A 22,062-nucleotide genomic window follows, 5' to 3' on the forward strand; every position below is an offset into this window, starting at 1 on the left:
GATGATGCTGTTAATATGGCTCTGCACTACATCCTACAACATCTTGAGTCTCCAAAGACCTATGCAAGGGTCCTTTTTGTAGACTTTAGTTCAGCATTCAATACCATCATTCCAGACATTCTTCTAACTAAGCTAAACCAGCTACAGGTACCGGAACAGACTTGTAAGTGGATCACAAGCTTCCTAACAAACAGGAAGCAGCAGGTGAAGCTAAGCAAGATCACATCAAATACCTGTACAATTAGCACAGGGGCCCCCCAAGGCTGTGTGCTCTCCCCACTTCTCTTCTCTCTGTATACCAATGACTGCATCTCCAATGATCCATTTGTTAAGCTACTGAAGTTCGCAGATGACACAACAGTGATTGGTCTCATTCGAGACAATGACGAATCCGCATATAGACGAGAGGTCGAACGACTAGCCTTGTGGTGCAACCAAAACAATCTGGAACTGAACACACTCAAAACCGTAGAAATGGTGGTAGACTTTAGGAAAACCCTTCCATACTTCCACCTCTCACAATACTTGACAACACAGTATCAACAGTAGAAACCTTCAAATTTCTGGGTTCTATCATATCGCAAGATCTCAAATGGACAGCTAACATCAAAACATCATTAAAAAGGACAACAAAGAATGTTCTTTCTGCGCCAACTCAGTAAGCTCAAACTGCCCAAGGAGCTGCTGATCCAATTCTACAGAGGAATTATTGAGTCTGTCATTTGCACCTCTATAACTGTCTGGTTCGGTTCTGCAACCCAACAAGAAAAACACAGACTTCAGAGGATAATTAGAACTGCAGAAAAATAATTGCTACCAACTGGCCTTCCATTGAGGACCTGTATACTGCACGAATCAAGAAGAGGGCCGTGAAAATATTTGCAGATCCCTCGCATCCTGGACATAAACTGTTTCAACTCCTACCCTCAAAACGACGCTATAGAGCACTGCACACCAGAACAACTAGACACAAGAACAGTTTTTCCCGAAGGCCATCACTCTGCTAAACAAATAATTCCCTCAACACTGTCAAACTATTTACTAAATCTACACTACTATTAATCGTTCATAGTTCCCATCACCAATCTCTTTCCACTTATGACTGTATGACTATAACTTGTTGCTGGCAATCCTTATGATTTATATTGATATATTGATCATCAATTGTGTTGTAAATGTTGTACCTTGATGAACGTATCTTTTCTTTTATGTACACTGAGAGCATATGCACCAAGACAAATTCCTTGTGTGTCCAATCACACTTGGCCAATAAAATTCTATTCTATTCTATTCTATTATGGTACATCATTTTGTTAGTGTTGGGAAATGTGGGACACAGATTTACATTGGATTTCATAAAAAAAGGTTTTTAAACCAGTTTTCCAATTTTCTCAAAAATTGACCAAGATAAAGAACAGACATTCTCATTTAGAGAATATTTACCAGTGGAATGTCCAGCAGGTGAGCAGTCTACAAAAGTTAAGTTTAATGCTGTTTCATAAAATCAAACTCTTTTTGCAGGTGTTTATTTTACTGAATATTTTCTTGCAAATTTAAAAATACAAAAAATAAAAAATAGAAAAGTGAAAAGTTATAAAAAGAAAAATAGGAATAACAGAATAAGGGAAGAGAATATGAACATAGAGATCCAGAAAAAAAGAGTAGTAAAAGAAGCATCCTTCAATCTTTTTTGCAGCAGTTGCAAACAATAATACTGTTTCTGCCCTCCCAAACAACAAGTTCCTTTCTTCTACAAATAGCCCTTGACTTGGGACCCTTCATGGTTTGAAGATACGCAACAGTGCTAAAAAAAAAAGTGTCTTACAGACCCAGACCCACAGACCCTCTGAAGACCTGTTGCAGCGTGACACATTTGCAGTGATCATCACGGCATCTCCGCGCCTTCCCAGCTGGCTCCCCGCCAGCACAGTCAGTGAGTGGGGAAGATTGCAAGTTGTGGTCACATGATGTGTCTTTCTCCCCCCCCCAATAATTTTATTAATTATATTAAACAGATAAAGCTAAATACAAATATAGATGTATGCGTACCCGCATATATGAAAAAGTGTAAGAAGAGAAATAATCGTCCCTCCCGCAAAGAGATAGAAACCCGACATTAACCATTTATTGCTGTTTCTTAAATTGCAACCAGTTACACACCATCATTCCATGTTTCACCACTTTTTCTAAAGCTTCAGCTCTTGATGCTGATCAACAAAGATCCAATAAAAATTAACGTAATATATTGCCAGAAATTAAAAGCAAAATTACACAAAAGAGGCTCTAGAGCCAAGCTATAAAAATGTGAACCAAATGTGTGATATTTTTGTATCGTGACAGATACTCGAAACGCTGCCGCAGTTTCAAAACCAAGGCCAGTACTAGAACAATAAATTGTAAAAATATACAAATAAATTGTAAAAATATACAAATAGAATGAGACTATTGCCTTATACACTGTAAGCCGCCCTGAGTCTTCGGAGAAGGGCGGGGTATAAATGTAAACAAAAAAAAAAAAAAACACACGAAAAGTTAGGTCAAGTGGATGGGGCGGTGTACTTAGGACCGTAGAGGGGTACTTCTTTTCAAGCATTTGAAAAGAAGGGTAGCTGAAGCCGAGCACTGCTTGGCAGGAAGAGCCCGAATGGAGGACCTCTTCTGAGTAACCAGAAACCTTCCCGGGGTGGGGATGGGCCTCTTGCTGGGTGGTTGCTCCGATCCGGCCAGTGGCTCTTCTTACCCTGCTTGAAGGGCTGAGAGCCTGAGTCTGTCAGATTATATTTATTTATTTATTTATTTATCTTTGCAACCCACCAGGTCTCTCCAAGTAGCTTAGGAGAGAAATAGCTTAGCTGCCTATTGATTTCTTTGCTATGTATGTGAGTGTATCAACCACCTATGTTAGAAGGAGCAGTTTCACTTCCGATTTCTTGGGCTGCACCATTTGAATCACTCTTAGTTCAGGGGATTCAAAGTTAGAGGGACAAGTTGGCCACTCTGCAGCTTTTTGTGAGTAAGGCTCACAAAAAGCTGCAAAAATCAAGGAAAATCCTGATGCGCATGCCCAAGATGGCGCTGCTCTGAGAGAACGGTGAGGAAGAGACGGTTTTTTCTCCTGGCCGGCCCCCAGCAGGGAGGCCGATTTGTCCATCCTTGCCCCCTGGCCCAGTTAGAGGAATGCTTCGCCAGCCTGGAGAGGGTTTTTTGCTCTCTGGAAGAATGTAGCTGGGCGAAGCGAGTCCGGGGGGTGAGCGGCGGTCCCTTTGGTGTGGTGGGGCGCGGCAGAGCGGGGCGTCAGCGCCGCTTTCGGACGCTTTTGGCGCCGGTGGCGGCACCTCAGTAGTGACGACGGCGGCGGCGGCAACAAAGCTTCCCCGTACAGCCCTTATGGAGCCCCCATGGAGGTCTGAGAGCTGTGGCGGAGATCATCCGTGGTTTCGGGGTGCAATGTCATCTGTATGCTGATGATACTCAGCTGTACATTTCCACCCTGACCCACCCCAGCGATGCCGTTGAAGTGATGTCCCGGTGTCTGGAGGCCGTGCGGGTCTGGATGGGGAAGAACAGGCTTCGACTCAACCCCTCCAAGACTGAGTGGCTGTGGATGCCGGCATCCTGGCTGTACCATCGCTGACTGTTGGGGGCGAGTCGTTGGCCCCTATGGAGAGGGTCCGCAACTTAGGCGTCCTCCTGGATGTACAGCTGTCTTTAGAAGAACATATAACGGCCGTCGCCAGGAGAGCTTTTTATCAGGTTCGCCTGATACGCCAGTTGCGTCCCTTTCTAGACCGGTCACTATGCACGGTCACTCATGCCCTCATCACTTCCCGCCTGGATTACTGTAACACTCTCTACATGGGGCTCCCCTTGAAGAGCACTCGGAGGCTCCAACTGGTCCAGAATGCGGCTGTGTGGGTAATAGAGGGAGTGACTCGAAGCTCCCATGTAACACCTCTCTTGCGCAAGCTGCACTGGCTTCCGGTGGTCTTCCGGGTGCAATTCAAGGTGTTGGTTACCATCTTTAAAGCGCTCCATGGCATAGGACCGGGTTACTTACGGGACCGCCTGCTGCCACCAATGGCGACCTGTGCGCTCCCATAGGGAGGGCCTCCTCAGGGTCCCGTTGGCCAAACAATGTCGACTGGCGATGCTCAGGGGGAGGGCCTTCTCCGTGGGGGCTCCTGCCCTCTGGAACGAGCTGCCTCCGGGGATACGCCACCTCCCCGACCTCTGGACCTTCCAACGCGAGTTAAAGACCTTTTTGTTTTATCATGCAGGGCTGGCCTAACGTATTTTAAATGTGGGGTTTATCATGGTTTTATTACTGTTTTATTTGTTTCGGCCTAATTGAATTTAGATTTTAAAATATTTTTTAATTTTTGTAACTCTGTTTTTATTTGGCTGTAAACCTCCCTGAGTCCTTCGGGAGAAGGGCGGTATATAAATTGAATTAATAAATAAATAAAAATAAAATAATTCAAGACATACGGGAAAGGGGAGGTTTAAAAATGCCCAATTTTAAATTATATTATGAAGCAGTTGCTCTTTCGGTAATAAGTGATTGGTTTAACTTAACAGAGGAAAGGATCTTGAATATAGAAGTTTATGATTTACTATATGGATGGCATGCGTATTTATTGTATGATAAAAAACTGGATAGAGCCTTTAAGAACCTTGTGTTAAGAACTGGTCTTCTGCGTGTCTGGAAGAAATACTATTACAAGTTGAATTATAAAATTCCTATTTGGGCAAACCCCAGGCATGCAATAGAGAATATAAATATAGAACAGAAACAGGAAATGATTACTTATAAAGAACTTTTATATTTTGAGAGAGATAATTTACAATCAAAATCCTTGTAACAATTAAAAGAAGAAGGGAGAAATTATACTTGGTTCCAATATGGGCAATTACGAGCTAGGTGGAAAGAAGATCAGAAAATTGGTATCATGCAGAATGAAGAAAACTTGGTAAAACAAATTATAAATCAAACTCAGGCGCATATAAAGAGATTGTATAATGTGTTGATAGAAATAGACTCTGAAAGGGATCTAATAAAGGATTGTATGATAAAATGGGCACAAAATATTCAAGAACCAATATTTTTGGAAACTTGGGAAAAAAATTGGGTTAGAAATGTTAAATTTACGCAAGCACAGAACTTGAGGGAAAATTTTTATAAAATGTTTTATAGGTGGCACTTAGACCCTAAGAAATTATCATGTATGTATCGAGATATGCAAGCAAAATGTTGGAGATCTAATTGTGATGATGCTACATATTTTCATATTTGGTGGACTTGTAAGAAGATTAAGGCTTTTTGGATAAGGATCTGGTGGATTACACAAAATGTTTTGAAAAAGAAGATAAAGTTCCTACCGCAACTTTTCTTATTGGGAATTATTTCGGACTGTACAGTAATTTATTTTTTATTTATTTATTTATTTATTAGATTTTTATACTGCCCTTCTCCCGAAGGACTCAGGGCGGTTCACAGCGATAATAAAAATAGAACAATATACAATTAAAACAACAATTAAAAACTTATTATATATGGGCTGAGATATAAAACAATATCCTATTAAAATTAAACTCTAAAAATATAAAATTTAAAATTTAAAATCACGAAGCCAGTCCCGCACGGATGAATAAATAGGTCTTGAGCTCACGGCGGAAGGTCCAAGGTCAGGCAGTTGGCGTAATCCAGGGGAAGTTCGTTCCAGAGGTAGAGCCCCACAGAGAAGGAACTTCCTGGGGCCGCCAGCCGACATTGCTTGGCGGACGGCACCCTGAGAAGCCCTCTGTGTGAGCGCACGGGACGGTGGGAGGTATTCGGTAGCAGAAGGCGGTCCCGTAAGTACCCTGGCCCTAAGCCATGGAGCGCTTTAAAGGTAGTAACCAACACCTTGAAGTGCACCCGGAAGACCATAGGTAGCCAGTGCAGTCTGCGCAGGAGTGGTGTTACGTGGGAGCCACGTGTGGCTCCCTCTATCACCCACGCAGCCGCATTCTGAACTAACTGCAGCCTCCGGGTGCTCTTCAAGGGGAGCCCCATGTAGAGAGCATTGCAATAATCCAGGCGGGAGGTAACAAGAGCGTGAGTGACCATGCATAGGGCATCCCGGTCAAGGAAGGGGCGCAACTGGCGAATCAGGCGAACCTGATGAAAAGCTGTCCTGGAGACGGCCGTCAAATGATCTTCAAACGACAGCCGTTCATCCAGGAGAACGCCCAAGTTGCGCACCCTTTCCGCTGGGGCCAATGTTTTGCCCCCAACAGTCAGCTGCAACTGCAGCTGCCTGTACCGGGGTGCCGGCATCCACAGCCACTCCGTCTTGGAGGGATTGAGCTTGAGCCTGTTTCTCGCCATCCAGACCCGTACGGCTTCCAGGCACTGGGACAACACTTTGATAGCTTCGTTGGGGTGGCCTGGGGTGGAAAAGTACAGCTGCATGTCGTCAGCGTACAGTTGGTACCTCACCCCAAAACCACTGATGATCTCACCCAGCGGCTTCATGTAGATGTTGAACAGGAGAGGCGAGAGAATCGATCCCTGCGGCACCCCACAAGTGAGGCGCCTCGCAGTCGATCTCCGCCCCCCTGTCAACACCGTCTGCGACCGGTCAGAGAGATAGGAGGAGAACCACCGATAGACGGTGCCTCCCACTCCCAAACCCTCCAACCGGTGCAGCAAGATACCATGGTCGATGGTATCAAAAGCCGCTGAGAGGTCTAATAGGACCAGGGCAGAGGAACAACCCCTGTTCCTGGCCCTCCAGAGATCATCCACCAACGCGACCAAAGCCGTCTCCGTGCTATATCCGGGTCGGAAGCCGGACTGGAACGGGTCTTTGAAAGGCTAGTGCTTTCCTACTTGAAAACCATCACGGATCCGCTGTTAGACCCCTTGCAATTTGCATACCGAGCAAACAGATCAACAGATGATGCTGTTAATATGGCTCTGCACTACATCCTACAGCATCTTGAGTCTCCAAAGACCTATGCAAGGGTCCTTTTTGTAGACTTTAGTTCAGCATTCAATACCATCATTCCAGACATTCTTCTAACTAAGCTAAACCAGCTACAGGTACCGGAACAGACTTGTAAGTGGATCACAAGCTTCCTAACAAACAGGAAGCAGCAGGTGAAGCTAAGCAAGATCACATCAAATACCTGTACAATTAGCACAGGGCCCCCCCAAGGCTGTGTGCTCTCCCCACTTCTCTTCTCTCTGTATACCAATGACTGCATCTCCAATGATCCATCTGTTAAGCTACTGAAGTTCACAGATGACACAACAGTGATTGGTCTCATTCAAGACAATGACGAATCCGCATATAGACGAGAGGTCGAACGACTAGCCTTGTGGTGCAACCAAAACAATCTGGAACTGAACACACTCAAAACCGTAGAAATGGTGGTAGACTTTAGGAGAAACCCTTCCATACTTCCACCTCTCACAATACTAGACAACACAGTATCAACAGTAGAAACCTTCAAATTTCTAGGTTCTATCATATCGCAAGATCTCAAATGGACAGCTAACATCAAAACATCATTAAAAAAGGACAGCAAAGAATGTTCTTTCTGCGCCAACTCAGTAAGCTCAAACTGCCCAAGGAGCTGCTGATTCAGTTCTACAGAGGAATTATTGAGTCTGTCATTTGCACCTCTATAACTGTCTGGTTCGGTTCTGCAACCCAACAAGAAAAACACAGACTTCAGAGGATAATTAGAACTGCAGAAAAAATAATTGCTACCAACCTGCCTTCCATTGAGGACCTGTATACTGCACGAATCAAGAAGAGGGCCGTGAAAATATTTGCAGACCCTCGCATCCTGGACATAAACTGTTTCAACTCCTACCTCAAAACGACGCTATAGAGCACTGCACACCAGAACAACTAGACACAAGAACAGTTTTTCCGAAGGCCATCACTCTGCTAAACAAATAATTCCATCAACACTGTCAAACTATTTACTGAATCTGCACTACTATTAATCTTCTCATAGTTCCCATCACCAATCTCTTTCCACTTATGACTGTATGACTATAACTTGTTGCTGGCAATCCTTATGATTTATATTGATATATTGACCATCAATTGTGTTGTAAATGTTGTACCTTGATGAACGTATCTTTTCTTTTATGTACACTGAGAGCATATGCACCAAGACAAATTCCTTGTGTGTCCAATCACACTTGGCCAATAAAAATTCTATTCTATTCTATTCTATTCTAGATAGACAGCTTCATCCAGGTATTGGGGTAGTTGACACGCCACCACTCTCAACAACCTTCGCAACAAAGCGAAGGTTGGAGACCGACGGTAATTTCCCAAAACAGCTGGGTCCAGGAAGGCTTCTTGAGGAGGGGTCTCACTACCGCCTCTTTCAAGGCGGCAGGGAAAACCCCTTCCAACAGAGAAGCATTGATAATCCTCCGGAGCCAGCCTCGTGTCACCTCCTGTGTGGCCAGCACCAACCAGGAGGGGCACGGGTCCAGTAAACGTGATTGAGACTAAGTTGAGTTTAAATTTAATAACAGCGGCAAGACTACTGATAGGACAATACTGGAAGAAAAAAGAGTTACCTACAATAGAAGAATGGATATTGAAAGTTGCTAATTTGGCTGAGATGGCCAAAATCTCAGCCTTTTTGAAAGACACTACACAAGAAAAATATCTAACTGAATGGAAAAAATGGATTGAATATATGCAAAATAGATATCAGATTAAGAGATATCAGATTGCCTTTGAATGATTAGGATGTATTTATCTCTGATTTGTACGGGAGAAGTTAGGATTTGAGAAGAAGGGGAGGATTATAATTTGTGTTAGGGAAAATTTAGCAAATGATTGTTTTTTCTTTTGAACTATACCTTGTGTTTGTTCTGGGAAGTCGGGGGGGGGGGGAGGGAGGAGGGTGGTTTTGGAGGGAGGGGGGAGGGGATGGAGTAGGGGGGGAAAAGGATGTGTGAAAATTTTTGTAAAAACTTTTTCAATAAAAAAAAAATGACTAAAGTGACCACCACCTCTGGGAGGCAGGGCAGGTGTGTATGTGGTAGTGGTAGGAACAGGACCCACAGACTCTCTGGTTTGCCAGCATTGGGTTCTAAAGCGTGTTGTGGTCTTGCAGCAGCCTGCAGAGCTGGCAACGGAGTCGGACAGCGATGAGGCTGAGGAAGAGCGTGGACCAGTCCTGGAGGCTGGGGAAGGCCCGGATGAGGGCTCAGCATCGGAGGCTGAGGTGGGTCCGGGCCATCGGGGAGTGAGATGTGGACTCTAGAGCCTCCAGAGACTGACAATAGTGAGGCAAATTATAAATCAATCAACTCAGGCGCATATAAAGAGATTGTATAATTTGTTGATAGAAATAGACTCTGAAAGGGATTTAATAAAGGATTGTATAATAAAATGGGCACAAAATATTCAAGAACCAATATTTTTGAAATTGGGAAAAAAATTGGATTAGAAATGTTAAATTTACGCAAGCACAGAACTTGAGGGAAAATTTTTATAAAATGTTTTATAGGTGGCACTTAGACCCTAAGAAATTATCATATATGTATCCAGATATGCAAGCGAAATTTGGAGATGTAATTGTGATGATGCTACATATTTTCATATTTGGTGGACTTGTAAGAAGATTAAGGATTTTTGAATAAGGATCTGGTGGAGTATACAAAATGTTTTGAAAAAGAAGATAAAGTTCCTACCGCAATTTTTCTTATTGGGAATTATTACGGACTGTACAGTAATTTATTTTTTATTTATTTATTTATTTATTAGATTTTTATACTGCCCTTCTCCCGAAGGACTCAGGGCGGTTCACAGCGATAATAAAAATAGAACAATATACAATTAAAACAACAATTAAAAAACTTATTATATATGGGCTGAGATATAAAACAATATCCTATTAAAATTAAACTCTCTAAAAATATAAAATTTAAAAATTTAAAAATCACGAAGCCAGTCCCGCACGGATGAATAAATAGGTCTTGAGCTCACGGCGGAAGGTCCGAAGGTCAGGCAGTTGGCGTAATCCAGGGGGAAGTTCGTTCCAGAGGGTAGGAGCCCCCACACAGAAGGAACTTCCCCTGGGGGCCGCCAGCCGACATTGCTTGGCGGACGGCACCCTGAGAAGCCCCTTTCTGTGTGAGTGTACGGGACGGTGGGAGGTATTCGGTAGCAGAAGGCGGTCCCGTAAGTACCCTGGCCCTAAGCCATGGAGCGCTTTAAAGGTAGTAACCAACACCTTGAAGTGCACCCGGAAGACCATAGGTAGCCAGTGCAGTCTGCGCAGGAGTGGTGTTACGTGGGAGCCACGTGTGGCTCCCTCTATCACCCACGCAGCCGCATTCTGAACTAACTGCAGCCTCCGGGTGCTCTTCAAGGGGAGCCCCATGTAGAGAGCATTGCAATAATCCAGGCGGGAGGTAACAAGAGCGTGAGTGACCATGCATAGGGCATCCCGGTCAAGGAAGGGGCGCAACTGGCGAATCAGGCGAACCTGATGAAAAGCTGTCCTGGAGACGGCCGTCAAATGATCTTCAAACGACAGCCGTTCATCCAGGAGAACGCCCAAGTTGCGCACCCTTTCCGCTGGGGCCAATGTTTCGCCCCCAACAGTCAGCTGCAACTGCAGCTGCCTGTACCGGGTGCCGCATCCACAGCCACTCCGTCTTGGAGGATTGAGCTTGAGCCTGTTTCTCGCCATCCAGACCTGACGGCTTCCAGGCACTGGGACAACACTTTGATAGCCGTTGGGGTGGCCTGGGGTGGAAAAGTACAGCTGCGTGTCGTCAGCGTACAGTTGGTACCTCACCCCAAAACCACTGATGATCTCACCCAGCGGCTTCATGTAGATGTTGAACAGGAGAGGCAAGAGAATCAACCCCTGCGGCACCCCACAAGTGAGGCACCTCGCAGTCGATCTCTGCCCCCGTCAATACCGTCTGCGACCGGTCAGAGAGATAGGAGGAGAACTACCGATAGACGGTGCCTCCCACTCCCAAACCCTCCAACCGGTGCAGCAAGATACCATGGTCGATGGTATCAAAAGCTGCTGAGAGGTCTAATAGGACTAGGGCAGAGGAACAACCCCTGGCCCTGGCCCTCCAGAGATCATCCACCAATGCGACCAAAGCCGTCTCCGTGCTATATCCGGGTCGGAAGCCGGACTGGAACGGGTCTTTGAAAGGCTAGTGCTTTCCTACTTGAAAACCATCACGGATCCGCTGTTAGACCCCTTGCAATTTGCATACCGAGCAAACAGATCAACAGATGATGCTGTTAATATGGCTCTGCACTACATCCTACAGCATCTTGAGTCTCCAAAGACCTATGCAAGGGTCCTTTTTGTAGACTTTAGTTCAGCATTCAATACCATCATTCCAGACATTCTTCTAACTAAGCTAAACCAGCTACAGGTACCGGAACAGACTTGTAAGTGGATCACAAGCTTCCTAACAAACAGGAAGCAGCAGGTGAAGCTAAGCAAGATCACATCAAATACCTGTACAATTAGCACAGGGGCCCCCCAAGGCTGTGTGCTCTCCCCACTTCTCTTCTCTCTGTATACCAATGACTGCATCTCCAATGATCCATCTGTTAAGCTACTGAAGTTCACAGATGACACAACAGTGATTGGTCTCATTCAAGACAATGATGAATCCGCATATAGACGAGAGGTCGAACGACTAGCCTTATGGTGCAACCAAAACAATCTGGAACTGAACACACTCAAAACCGTAGAAATGGTGGTAGACTTTAGGAGAAACCCTTCCATACTTCCACCTCTCACAATACTAGACAACACAGTATCAACAGTAGAAACCTTCAAATTTCTAGGTTCTATCATATCGCAAGATCTAAAATGGACAGCTAACATCAAAAACATCATTAAAAAAGGACAGCAAAGAATGTTCTTTCTGCGCCAACTCAGTAAGCTCAAACTGCCCAAGGAGCTGCTGATTCAGTTCTACAGAGGAATTATTGAGTCTGTCATTTGCACCTCTATAACTGTCTGGTTCGGTTCTGCAACCCAACAAGAAAAACACAGACTTCAGAGGATAATTAGAACTGCAGAAAAAATAATTGCTACCAACCTGCCTTCCATTGAGGACCTGTATACTGCACGAATCAAGAAGAGGGCCGTGAAAATATTTGCAGAGCCCTCGCATCCTGGACATAAACTGTTTCAACTCCTACCCTCAAAACGACGCTATAGAGCACTGCACACCAGAACAACTAGACACAAGAACAGTTCACTCTGCTAAACAAATAATTCCATCAACACTGTCAAACTATTTACTGAATCTGCACTACTATTAATCTTCTCATAGTTCCCATCACCAATCTCTTTCCATTTATGACTGTATGACTATAACTTGTTGCTGGCAATCCTTATGATTTATATTGATATATTGACCATCAATTGTGTTGTAAATGTTGTACCTTGATGAACGTATCTTTTCTTTTATGTACACTGAGAGCATATGCACCAAGACAAATTCCTTGTGTGTCCAATCACACTTGGCCAATAAAAAATTTCTATTCTATTCTATTCTATTCTAGATAGACAGCTTCATCCAGGTATTGGGGTAGTTGACACGCCACCACACTCTCAACAACCTTCGCAACAAAGCGAAGGTTGGAGACCGGACGGTAATTTCCCAAAACAGCTGGGTCCAGGGAAGGCTTCTTGAGGAGGGGTCTCACTACCGCCTCTTTCAAGGCGGCAGGGAAAACCCCTTCCAACAGAGAAGCATTGATAATCCTCCGGAGCCAGCCTCGTGTCACCTCCTGTGTGGCCAGCACCAACCAGGAGGGGCACGGGTCCAGTAAACGTGATTGAGACTAAGTTGAGTTTAAATTTAATAACAGCGGCAAGACTACTGATAGGACAATACTGGAAGAAAAAAGAGTTACCTACAATAGAAGAATGGATATTGAAAGTTGCTAATTTGGCTGAGATGGCCAAAATCTCAGCCTTTTTGAAAGACACTACACAAGAAAAATATCTAACTGAATGGAAAAAATGGATTGAATATATGCAAAATAGATATCAGATTAAGAGATATCAGATTGCCTTTGAATGATTAGGATGTATTTATCTCTGATTTGTACGGGAGAAGTTAGGATTTGAGAAGAAGGGGAGGATTATAATTTGTGTTAGGGAAAATTTAGCAAATGATTGTTTTTTCTTTTGAACTATACCTTGTGTTTGTTCTGGGAAGTCGGGGGAGGGAGGAGGGTGGTTTTGGAGGGAGGGGGGAGGGGATGGAGTAGGGGGGGAAAAGGATGTGTGAAAATTTTTGTAAAAACTTTTTCAATAAAAAAAAAATGACTAAAGTGACCACCACCTCTGGGAGGCAGGGCAGGTGTGTATGTGGTAGTGGTAGGAACAGGACCCACAGACTCTCTGGTTTGCCAGCATTGGGTTCTAAAGCGTGTTGTGGTCTTGCAGCAGCCTGCAGAGCTGGCAACGGAGTCGGACAGCGATGAGGCTGAGGAAGAGCGTGGACCAGTCCTGGAGGCTGGGGAAGGCCCGGATGAGGGCTCAGCATCGGAGGCTGAGGTGGGTCCGGGCCATCGGGGAGTGAGATGTGGACTCTAGAGCCTCCAGAGACTGACAATAGTGAGGCAGAGGAACAAGAGGAGCCTGTTCTTAATGCACGCATGAGAAGAGCTGCCAGAAGGCAAGAGCAGCTCAAGCAAGAGATGATTGGCCCATAAGGCTTAAAAGACCAGCAATGGCGTTTGGGCTTTGCTGGAAAACAAAGTTGACAGCGTCATCTTGTTGCATTGATTTTGTATTGGTGTCTTCTGAACTTTTGCCAAGAAAGGCCTTTGGCAGTTTGCCTAATTGGACCAAGGTTGGTGATAGGAGTCTGCATTTCCTTCGTTTTGGTGGGTTATCCAGCCTTCTAATATGGTGTGAAAGAAGGAAGCGACCTTTGCCTTCAGACAAAGAAGCGGTAAAGCCTCTTGATTACGGATCATGATGAAAGAAGCAAGATTCACCTGGAGCTCCTGTACTGTTTTAAAACTGAGGAAAGGGGAGTTAGAGAGACGAAGATGGAGAGGGGGGAGTGAGTTCATGAAGGCTGAAGCTTTTGACTCTTTTGCCAGGAAACCTTCAAAAGTCTGCGTGATTTGAGAATCCTTTAACAGGCTGTGGTGAGCGTGCTTAGAGTGAGTATTGTGTCTGCGTCCCCCGAGCCGGCCCTGCTGCCAGAAAGTGACTTGGAGCTGGGCCTGCTGCCAGAAAGTGACTTGGACAGTGAGGGGGAAGGGCCATCAGGACTTACCTCGGGAGCACCGGCTTCCCTGGCTCAGCTCCAGGAGCCAGAAGCAGGCCAGGTGAAAGAGATAACGAGGCCTCCTTCCCCTGACTCTTTCCCCACCCCCATGCCTGCAGACCCAGCTGACGGCAATCAGGCTTGGTTGAACCCTAGGTTTCGTAGGCAGGAGAGGAGGGAACAACAGAAGCAAGGGTGGGGCAGGCCTAGGAAGTGCTGAGTCATGGAGCCACACCCCACCAGATATAAAAGGCAGCGAGAGCTGCTGTGTCTCTTTGTAACAGGCAAATCCACTGATTTAAGAGCTGAAGTTTGTTTCTAGGTGACTCACTAGCGTCGTGGAAGATAACCGAGGCTCTTGGCAGACGCTGGCTATTCTGCAGCCAGAGCTGATAGTGCCGGCTAATTAAGCCATCACTCGGACGGAGGTGAGGGAGGACAGAACAGTGAGCCTCTTTCTGAGTAGTCTATGATATAAGCCATACCAATTGTTATAGGCCTCCTGCAAAAGGAACTTCTCTATTTCCCTGGTCAGTTTGGTTGTGACTTGTGATTTTTTTTCCTAGTTGTACAACATCTTTTTTGTGCGATGGTTATCAGATTGCAAAAACTTTAGTAGATTTGAAAGTGAATGCTGTCCAAGAGTATTTTTCAGTGCTTTTTCATTCTAAATCTCTCAACAATGTGTTGAATAGTAGGAAAAGCCCATCTTAAATTATTCTGTATGCAAATAATAACCATTCAATAGAAGAAGAATGACTGCTGTTCAGCTACCTTGGATTTGCAGAGCAGAACTTGCAGATGCTGCAGGCGATGAAGAAACCTTGCCTTGATTTTTCCACCTTTATTTCAGATGACAAACTTGAATCCGATTGTAAAGAGAGTTCCACCCTCTGCCCGACTGAGCCCCTCCCTCCCTCCCTCCCTCCCTCTCTGCAATAGGTGGGCGGGAGGCCAGCCTCCTGTCTGCCCAGCACCACCATCAGGTCTTGGGCTGAGGGCAGTAAGCTCCCCTTTACTGGCCAGGGGCAAGCACTGGTTTACTAGGGGCTTCTTGACTTACACAACAGTTCATTTAGTGACCGTTCAAAGTTACAATGCCACTGAAAAATGTGACTTATGATGGTTTTTCACAGTTGCGACCTTTGCAGTATCCCCATGCTCATGTAATCCAAATTCAGATGCTCGGCAACCGGTTCATACTTACGACCATTGCCGTGTTCCAGGGTGATCACCTTTTGCAACCTTCTTTCATGAAAGTCGATGGGGAAACCAGATTCACTTAACAACCAGGTTACTAGCTTATCAACTGGAGTGATTCACTTAACAGCTGTAGCAAGAAATGTTGTAAAATGGGGCAAAATTCACTTAATAAATGTCTCACTTAACAACAGAAACTTTAGTTGTGGGCGTAAGTTGAGGAGTACCTGTATTAAACTCCCAGCTGGTTTGTTCTCAGTAATCAGAGACAGGGACGTTCTGCGTTCCTGCCCAATTAGCAAAGATGGGAGTTTTTCCAAGGAGAAATCAGTCTGATAACGCCCAGTTTTTCCTGTGGGAAGCCAGAAAGCAGCGGAATGCAGGGGCTGCGTTGGTGTTGGCAGAGCAGGGATAATGCCGTCTCCTCTTCCCTCCATCAGGTAGGTGTGAGTGCGGCCCCATCCCCATCATGTTTTGGAAGTTTGATCTGAACACAACGTCCCATGTTGACAAACTGCTGGAGAAAGAGGATGTGACTCTGTGGGAGTTGATGGATGAAGATGACATCCTGCAGGAGTGCAAAGCCCAGAACCGGAAGCTGGTGGACTTCCTCTGTCGGCAGCCGTGCATGGAGGAACTGGTGCAGCTGATCACCCGCCAGCCTCCCCTGGACGTGGATGAGAAAGTTCGCTTCAAGTACGTATCCTTCTGGCCAGCCTGGGTCAGAGGTGCGTGGCTGCACTTCCGCAGGGAGACCCAGCAGGGATCCTGCTGTCAGGCCACCCCTCCTCCTTGTGCTGAAGTGCTCAGAAGGCGCCTCTTGACCTCTGAGCAATCAGAATAGTATAAGAAAGGATCCTAAGGAAAAGTAAGTATGCTTCAGTGAAACCTGTGACTTTTCAATATACTTCACTGGGCAAAAATCTGATCGTTTCAAAATAGTGATAGGTAATGGGATATGATAAATAACAGGTAATTTAAACATAAATACAGATTTTGCATGTGGACAAAACAAGTACGCCCTTGGCTCTAACATCTGGCTTCACCCCTTCTGGCAGAAACCACCGTTTCCCAGTCCCTGAGGTCGACGGAGGCCCAATTTCAGCTGGGTGGCATTTGTGGCCTTTCTCTCTCGGATCTGGGTTATGACCCCTCCCCCAGCTGCTCCAGGTCCTTGCGTTTCTCCCACCCAACCCTTTTCCTCAGTGGGTTTACTGGAATGTTTTGGTCACGGTCATTTTGCAAGTCGAAGCTTCCGCCTTCTGGCAGATGGCCTCAGGTTCTTCTCTGGTCCAGGGAAGGGTGCGTCCTGCTTTCTGGATCAGGTTGCAGCTGCCCAGATGCAGCTCAGCAGCTCCAACCTGTAACATTTCTGTCACCAGGCTTTACAGGGGCTTCCCTGGTGAGACGCTGTCTTTGGTGTTTGCCAAACATTGCCTTTGCCTTGTCTGTCAGGGTGCACTGTCCCGGAAGTCCTGGTCTTTCCCTGGGGGGTGGGTTCCATGGGCCAACTCTGGTCTTTGCCTGTGGGGTCATCGCTGGGCTCCTCTTGGCACACCTCCCATGTGGATCTGGTCTGTGCAGTTCCTTTCTAATGGCCGAGTCTGCCCTTTGACCTCGGTCATGGCGAGAGCTACCTGTGGGTCACAGAGTGAAATTCTCGGAGAATCTTCCAGCATCCTGGCTTCTGCTCTCAGGTGGAACTCACTAGGATGGCCTGGCTTGGGCTGGTTGGCAGTTGTTGGAAACCTTCCCCACGTCTAACAAATCCTGGCCTGATTAATGTCCGGCGTTTTCCAACCTCTTGCTGGACCCAGAGGCACCTCTAGCCTTCTTTCCCATGTCTTGGGGGTGGGTGGGTGCGCTCTTTTGGTCTAGGCACATAGGGGTGGTACCCACTTCAACCACAAAGAGCAAACCCAGCTGAGCGCCTAAGATTTCTCTCATAGCTCCTCTCGGTTAGTGATCGACTCTGATTTGAGCCATTTGAGCTATTGACAAACTGAAGCTGTACTTAGTCTACGTGTGGAATATGCATTGATGTTGTGCTCAAATTACACAAGGGGCTGCAAAATGTAAACATTTCCTGGTACTCATTCAGTTTTCTTCACCTGTCCATGCTGTGGAAGATTCCTGGGAATATCCTCATGTTGACAGCCGTGTCAAAGAAGTCAGGGACCACAGTGGGGCAAGCTTCCTCCCTCCCTCTGCTCAGGAATATAAAGAGGAAAACGGCAGAAGGCTCGTCATTTGTGGGGAGCACAGCTGGGAAGGGGAGAAGGGTGGAGAAGGTTCTGAAGGAGGAAATGGCGCAAAGAAAGCGGACAAGATTTGGGCTATTCCCTGATACAGGTTGTCCTCAGATTGTGACCGGTCACTAAGCAACCATTCAAAATTACGATGGGCCACACAAAAGGTACTTGTGACCCGGTTCTGAAGCCCCTGCGGTCCCATGGCTGCCTTTTCAGCCCTCGGCAACCAGCAGCTGCATTGAGCTTTTTCAGCTTGACCACAACCACGATTTCTGACTTGTGTTTGCTTAATAACTCTGGCAAAGGAGGTTGTAACGTGTGTCCAGTCACATGACAACTGCTCTACAACCGTTATGACTTACAACCAAAACGGGCAGGCTCCATGATGGTAGTAAGTCGAGGACTGTCTATGCTCTGCTTTCATTATGTGCTGCTCTTTCCATTTTTTAAACTTGTCCTTTTTGTGGTGTCCTTGGTGCTCTCTGAGGTTGGTTAGTTTCTTGCAAACATTTCATTACCAGACTAGGTAACGGTATCAGTCTAGCTCCCATTGTTCTTTCTCTCTGGTATTGTTTGTGTGAGCATCTCAACTCTCTTTGCTTTTTTTAGAATTTCTCAATCTCCCTGAACTGAAGGGTTTTCCATCCGTGGAATCCTTTCCCCTTTGCTTATTGAGGTCTGCTCTCTTGAAATCTTGAACCCTGAGCTGGCTTCGAGGTGGTCCCGTTCCGATTGCAGGCAAATGAAACCTCCGCCCTGCAATGCAAGGGCCCCTTTTTCTACATTAACCATCTAATATTATCAAGGGCTGTTCCGGAAACCCCAAAGCCCCTTTGTCAAAATAGAGCTGTAATGTTATTGGAGAGAGAGAGAGAGAGAGAGAGAGAGAGAGAGAGAGAGAGAGAGAGAGAGAGAGAGATATGCCTTGTCTCTCCAGCAATTCAGACACAAAAGAGTTAAAGAAAGACGGGGTCAGTCCAGATGTTGAGCAGAGGCCATTGGAGCCTGGAGAGAAAAAGAATTAGTAAACCAGATGGAGAGGTTGGGGCAGCCCCACTTCTCCTTTCGTCCTTGGTTCCAGGCTGGAGCTCTTTCTCCGGAGCCAACCAAAGCCCAGGTCCACTCCCCTCCCCCCCACTTCCCTGCGCTGCACTGCCTGCCTAAGGAAGGGGCATGGGGTCTCAGTCCCAATCACCAGGACTACATAAAAAAAAAGAAGGTATTTTTTCTTTTATGTACGCTAAGAGCATATACACCAAGACAAATTCCTTGTGTATCCAATCACACTTGGCCAATAAAAAGTTCTATTCTATTCTATTCTATTCTATTCTATTCTATTCTATTCTATTCTATTCTATTCTAGAGGGAGAGATTAAGGAGGAAGCAGCCAGCTGAAGGAACTTCTTTCAAATTAGTTCTTTGTTCCCCTTCTCTTAACCCTGGATATGTACCATAAAAACATTTTCATTTCTTTTTCTTGAATCAGCCTACTCGTTCTTAAAATATTCTCCTCTGTTAAAACATCCTCCTGAGTAAAGCACTGCAGAGAGAAATCCCCCCCCCCCAAAGTGACTGATTGGGAAGGATTACGGGACACCCCCCCCAATTCTCCCCATGCCTGGCATTGGTGTCTACGAATGCCCTATCACCAGAACTCAGTATCTCCCCCTTTGTGTTGCCCGAGCGTGTTCTTGCCATGTTCCACGTGGCCTTCAAGCCATGGGTGGTGGCCCTCGGCAGTCCTCCGTCGGCCGCTCTTAGGGAGACCAGACGAGGCCCCGCTTGTCCTCAGCCTTGACTTTGCTTCTGCTCCTGCAGGTACCCAAACACGGCCTGCGAGCTGCTGACCTCGGACGTGCCCCAGATCAGCGACCGGCTGGGGGGAGACGAGGCCCTGTGGGACGTCCTCTACGGCTTCTTGGACCAGGAGCCTCCCTTGAACCCCTTGCTGGCCAGTTTTTTCAGCAAGACCATCGGCAGCCTCATCTCTAGGAAAGCAGAGCAGGTGAGGGATTCTTTCCTCTGCCATACCGACTCCCTTTAAGCCAGCCCCCACTCCCCACCCCTTCAACTTATTGGGAGAAGGTTCATGAGAGCCTTTTCCTCTGTGGCAGAAGGAAAGACGGACGCTAGATACCCTTTCTCTTCCTCACCAAGTAAAAAGGCTGCTTCCCCATAGCAATTATTTTACATTGCCCTTGCATTTATTGTGTTCTGTGGCCAGAGCATCTGCTTGTGCCTCGCTGTCCTCTGCGGGCTGGGCTGGACAGAGAGATCGTTCTGGCTGCCCGAGGCCGCCTGGGGTAGGGATTCCGAAAGGACTCTGCTTTCTTCTGCTCTATTGATGGTTTCCCTGAAATGTCGTGTCAGTCGGTCGTCCTATAATGCTGATTTAAAAAAGAACAACCGCGCAGTCGAACTGGGCCAGATCCAAAGGAGCTGTGAACTCCTCTGGGGTGCAGACGGTTTTGCCTTTGCAGCTCAGCCTTTCCCTGCCAATCCTTGGGAACAGCCTGAAGCTGCCGGAGCTGCGGAGGCAGGCAGGGTCCTTCAGCCTGTGAGCTCAGCCGCCACCGCTCTTCAGCTCCCAGTGTCTCCAGGCTGGTTAACGCATCCCCAGAGGTGGTGTTGTGTGAATGGGCTCTAGTGGTGGGGAACGCTTCCTTGAGTGAGGGGGTTATTCCTTTGCTTCTTAAGGAAGCTTTGGTTTGCCCACTCCTCAAGAAGCCGTTGTGGATCTACCGTGCTGGATCATTTCTGTCCGCTTTCTAACCTTCCTTTTCTGGGGAAGGTGGTTTAGAAAGTGATGGTGCTGCAACTTCAGGAGGCCTTGAATGGAAGAGATTATCTGGACCAAGACCCTCAGCAAGAGACCCACTTGGTTGCACGTTTGGATGATCTCTGGCAAGGGCGGGGTGGAGATTGTGCTTCACCCTTGCGCCACTTAACCTTTTGGTAGTTTTCAATACCGTTATCTCAAGATCCACCCAGAGGACCGGGTGGTGGGGGGGGCGGGGGGGCTGCTTCGTCTCCTCCTTCCAGGGCTGATTCCAGTTGGTGGGGTTTCCAGCCGTTGGCCCCTGCTGGGGTGGGGGGGTCTGCATGTCCTCTGTGAATGTTAGCTGTAAGGTGCACCTGCTTAAAATTAAGAGCTTTAATGAGGCTCACTGTCGTGGTGGTTTTCCCCAGGTGATTTCATTCCTGAGGAAGAAAGCTGAGTTTGTCGATCTGGTGCTGAAGCATCTTGAGACGTCTGCCATGATGGACCTCCTGTTGCGACTGGTGAGCTGTGTGGAGCCGGCTCCCCTTCGCCAGGATGTGCTGCAGGTCAGGGCTGCTCCTCTGCTTTCCCTTCGCTCTGTGGCTGGGACGGGACAGGCGCCTGCATTGGGAGATTGCCCCCTTTAAAGAGGCTAGGCTCTTGTTCCGTGCCCCGGCAGGCCTGGGTGGGTCGGGTGCTTCCCCTCTGGCATTCAGGAGGGCGCAGGACCCCTTGGGGTTTGGATAGGGGCCTCCTTCTGTTGGATGGAGCATATGTGACCAGAGGGGGATGCTCCATAGCAGGGGTTTTGTCTGTGTAGGATAATTCCCCTTTGCTGGCCGCCTTCAGCCTGATTGCTGGGAATGGCAGTGTGTTTGTGTGTGTGTGTGTCTGTGTGTCTGTGTTGGCTTCCTTGCAGGGCTCAGTGTGAGTTGCTGAGAAGTGCCTGTTCTGGGAGCCCCTTTTCTCCCAGCAGATCGGCAGACTCGGCTGGAGGTTGCTTTGCTGGTGCTGGGGCCAGGGAGGGGGGCGGGAAGCCTTTCTTTGGCTGCTGTGGGACTCGGCCACTTCCAAGCTGGGACCTCTTTGGAGCTTCTGGGAATAAAGCCTGCAAGGGGCTGTGGCCATAGTGGTGCACCCAAGGTTCAGATGGGGCATCGGGAAAGGTGTTGCGCTTACTTGTTCTTTGTCCTGCAGTGGCTGAATGACGCAAAACTCGTTCAGAGGCTGCTGGAGCTGATCCGCCCTCATCAGGATGAAGATGTGAGTGTCCCTTGACCAGAAGAGGGGTGGGAGGCCAGCATTCTGGGAGAGCCCTGAGGGAGCCTCATCCCTCCCACTCTGACTCTAAGGACTCCTTCACAGGGAGGGGTCCTTTGGAGAGGTGGGGTCCTGCTCGGTAGAGCTCCTGGGCCGTGGTTGGTGGTTGAAAGGTTGCCTGGACTCCAGCTCCTGTCCTGGCTGGACACCTGCCTTCCTCCCCCAGGCCTTGAGAGGTAGCTTCACTCTCAGGGTTTTGCCCGTTGTCTTCTTTGGGGAAA

At 47.1% G+C, this 22,062-nt stretch overlaps 1 protein-coding gene across 13 annotated transcripts in view; it reads left to right on the forward strand.

The window, feature by feature from the left end:
• The window catches only part of PPP6R2 (protein phosphatase 6 regulatory subunit 2), a 134,707-nt gene that overhangs the window by 4,039 nt on the left and 108,606 nt on the right, over positions 1-22,062 (forward strand). For 10 of the 13 annotated variants that reach the window (XR_009155957.1, XR_009155958.1, XR_009155959.1 and 7 more), the window contains exons 3-6: positions 15,949-16,204; positions 19,579-19,765; positions 20,950-21,087; positions 21,719-21,784. Coding sequence is in view for 10 of the 13 variants with exons in the window: in XM_058189831.1 (XP_058045814.1) it covers positions 15,978-16,204; positions 19,579-19,765; positions 20,950-21,087; positions 21,719-21,784 (618 nt within the window). In the remaining 3 variants the exon portion in view is untranslated. Of the gene's footprint in view, positions 1-13,341; positions 13,585-14,146; positions 14,202-15,948; positions 16,205-19,578; positions 19,766-20,590; positions 20,716-20,949; positions 21,088-21,718; positions 21,785-22,062 lie in introns of those variants that run through there. The other 3 variants (XM_058189827.1, XM_058189828.1, XM_058189835.1) reach the window with 3 other exon arrangements.

The sequence above is a fragment of the Ahaetulla prasina genome, chromosome 7, assembly GCF_028640845.1.
Source record: "Ahaetulla prasina isolate Xishuangbanna chromosome 7, ASM2864084v1, whole genome shotgun sequence".
Taxonomy (NCBI): domain Eukaryota; kingdom Metazoa; phylum Chordata; class Lepidosauria; order Squamata; family Colubridae; genus Ahaetulla; species Ahaetulla prasina.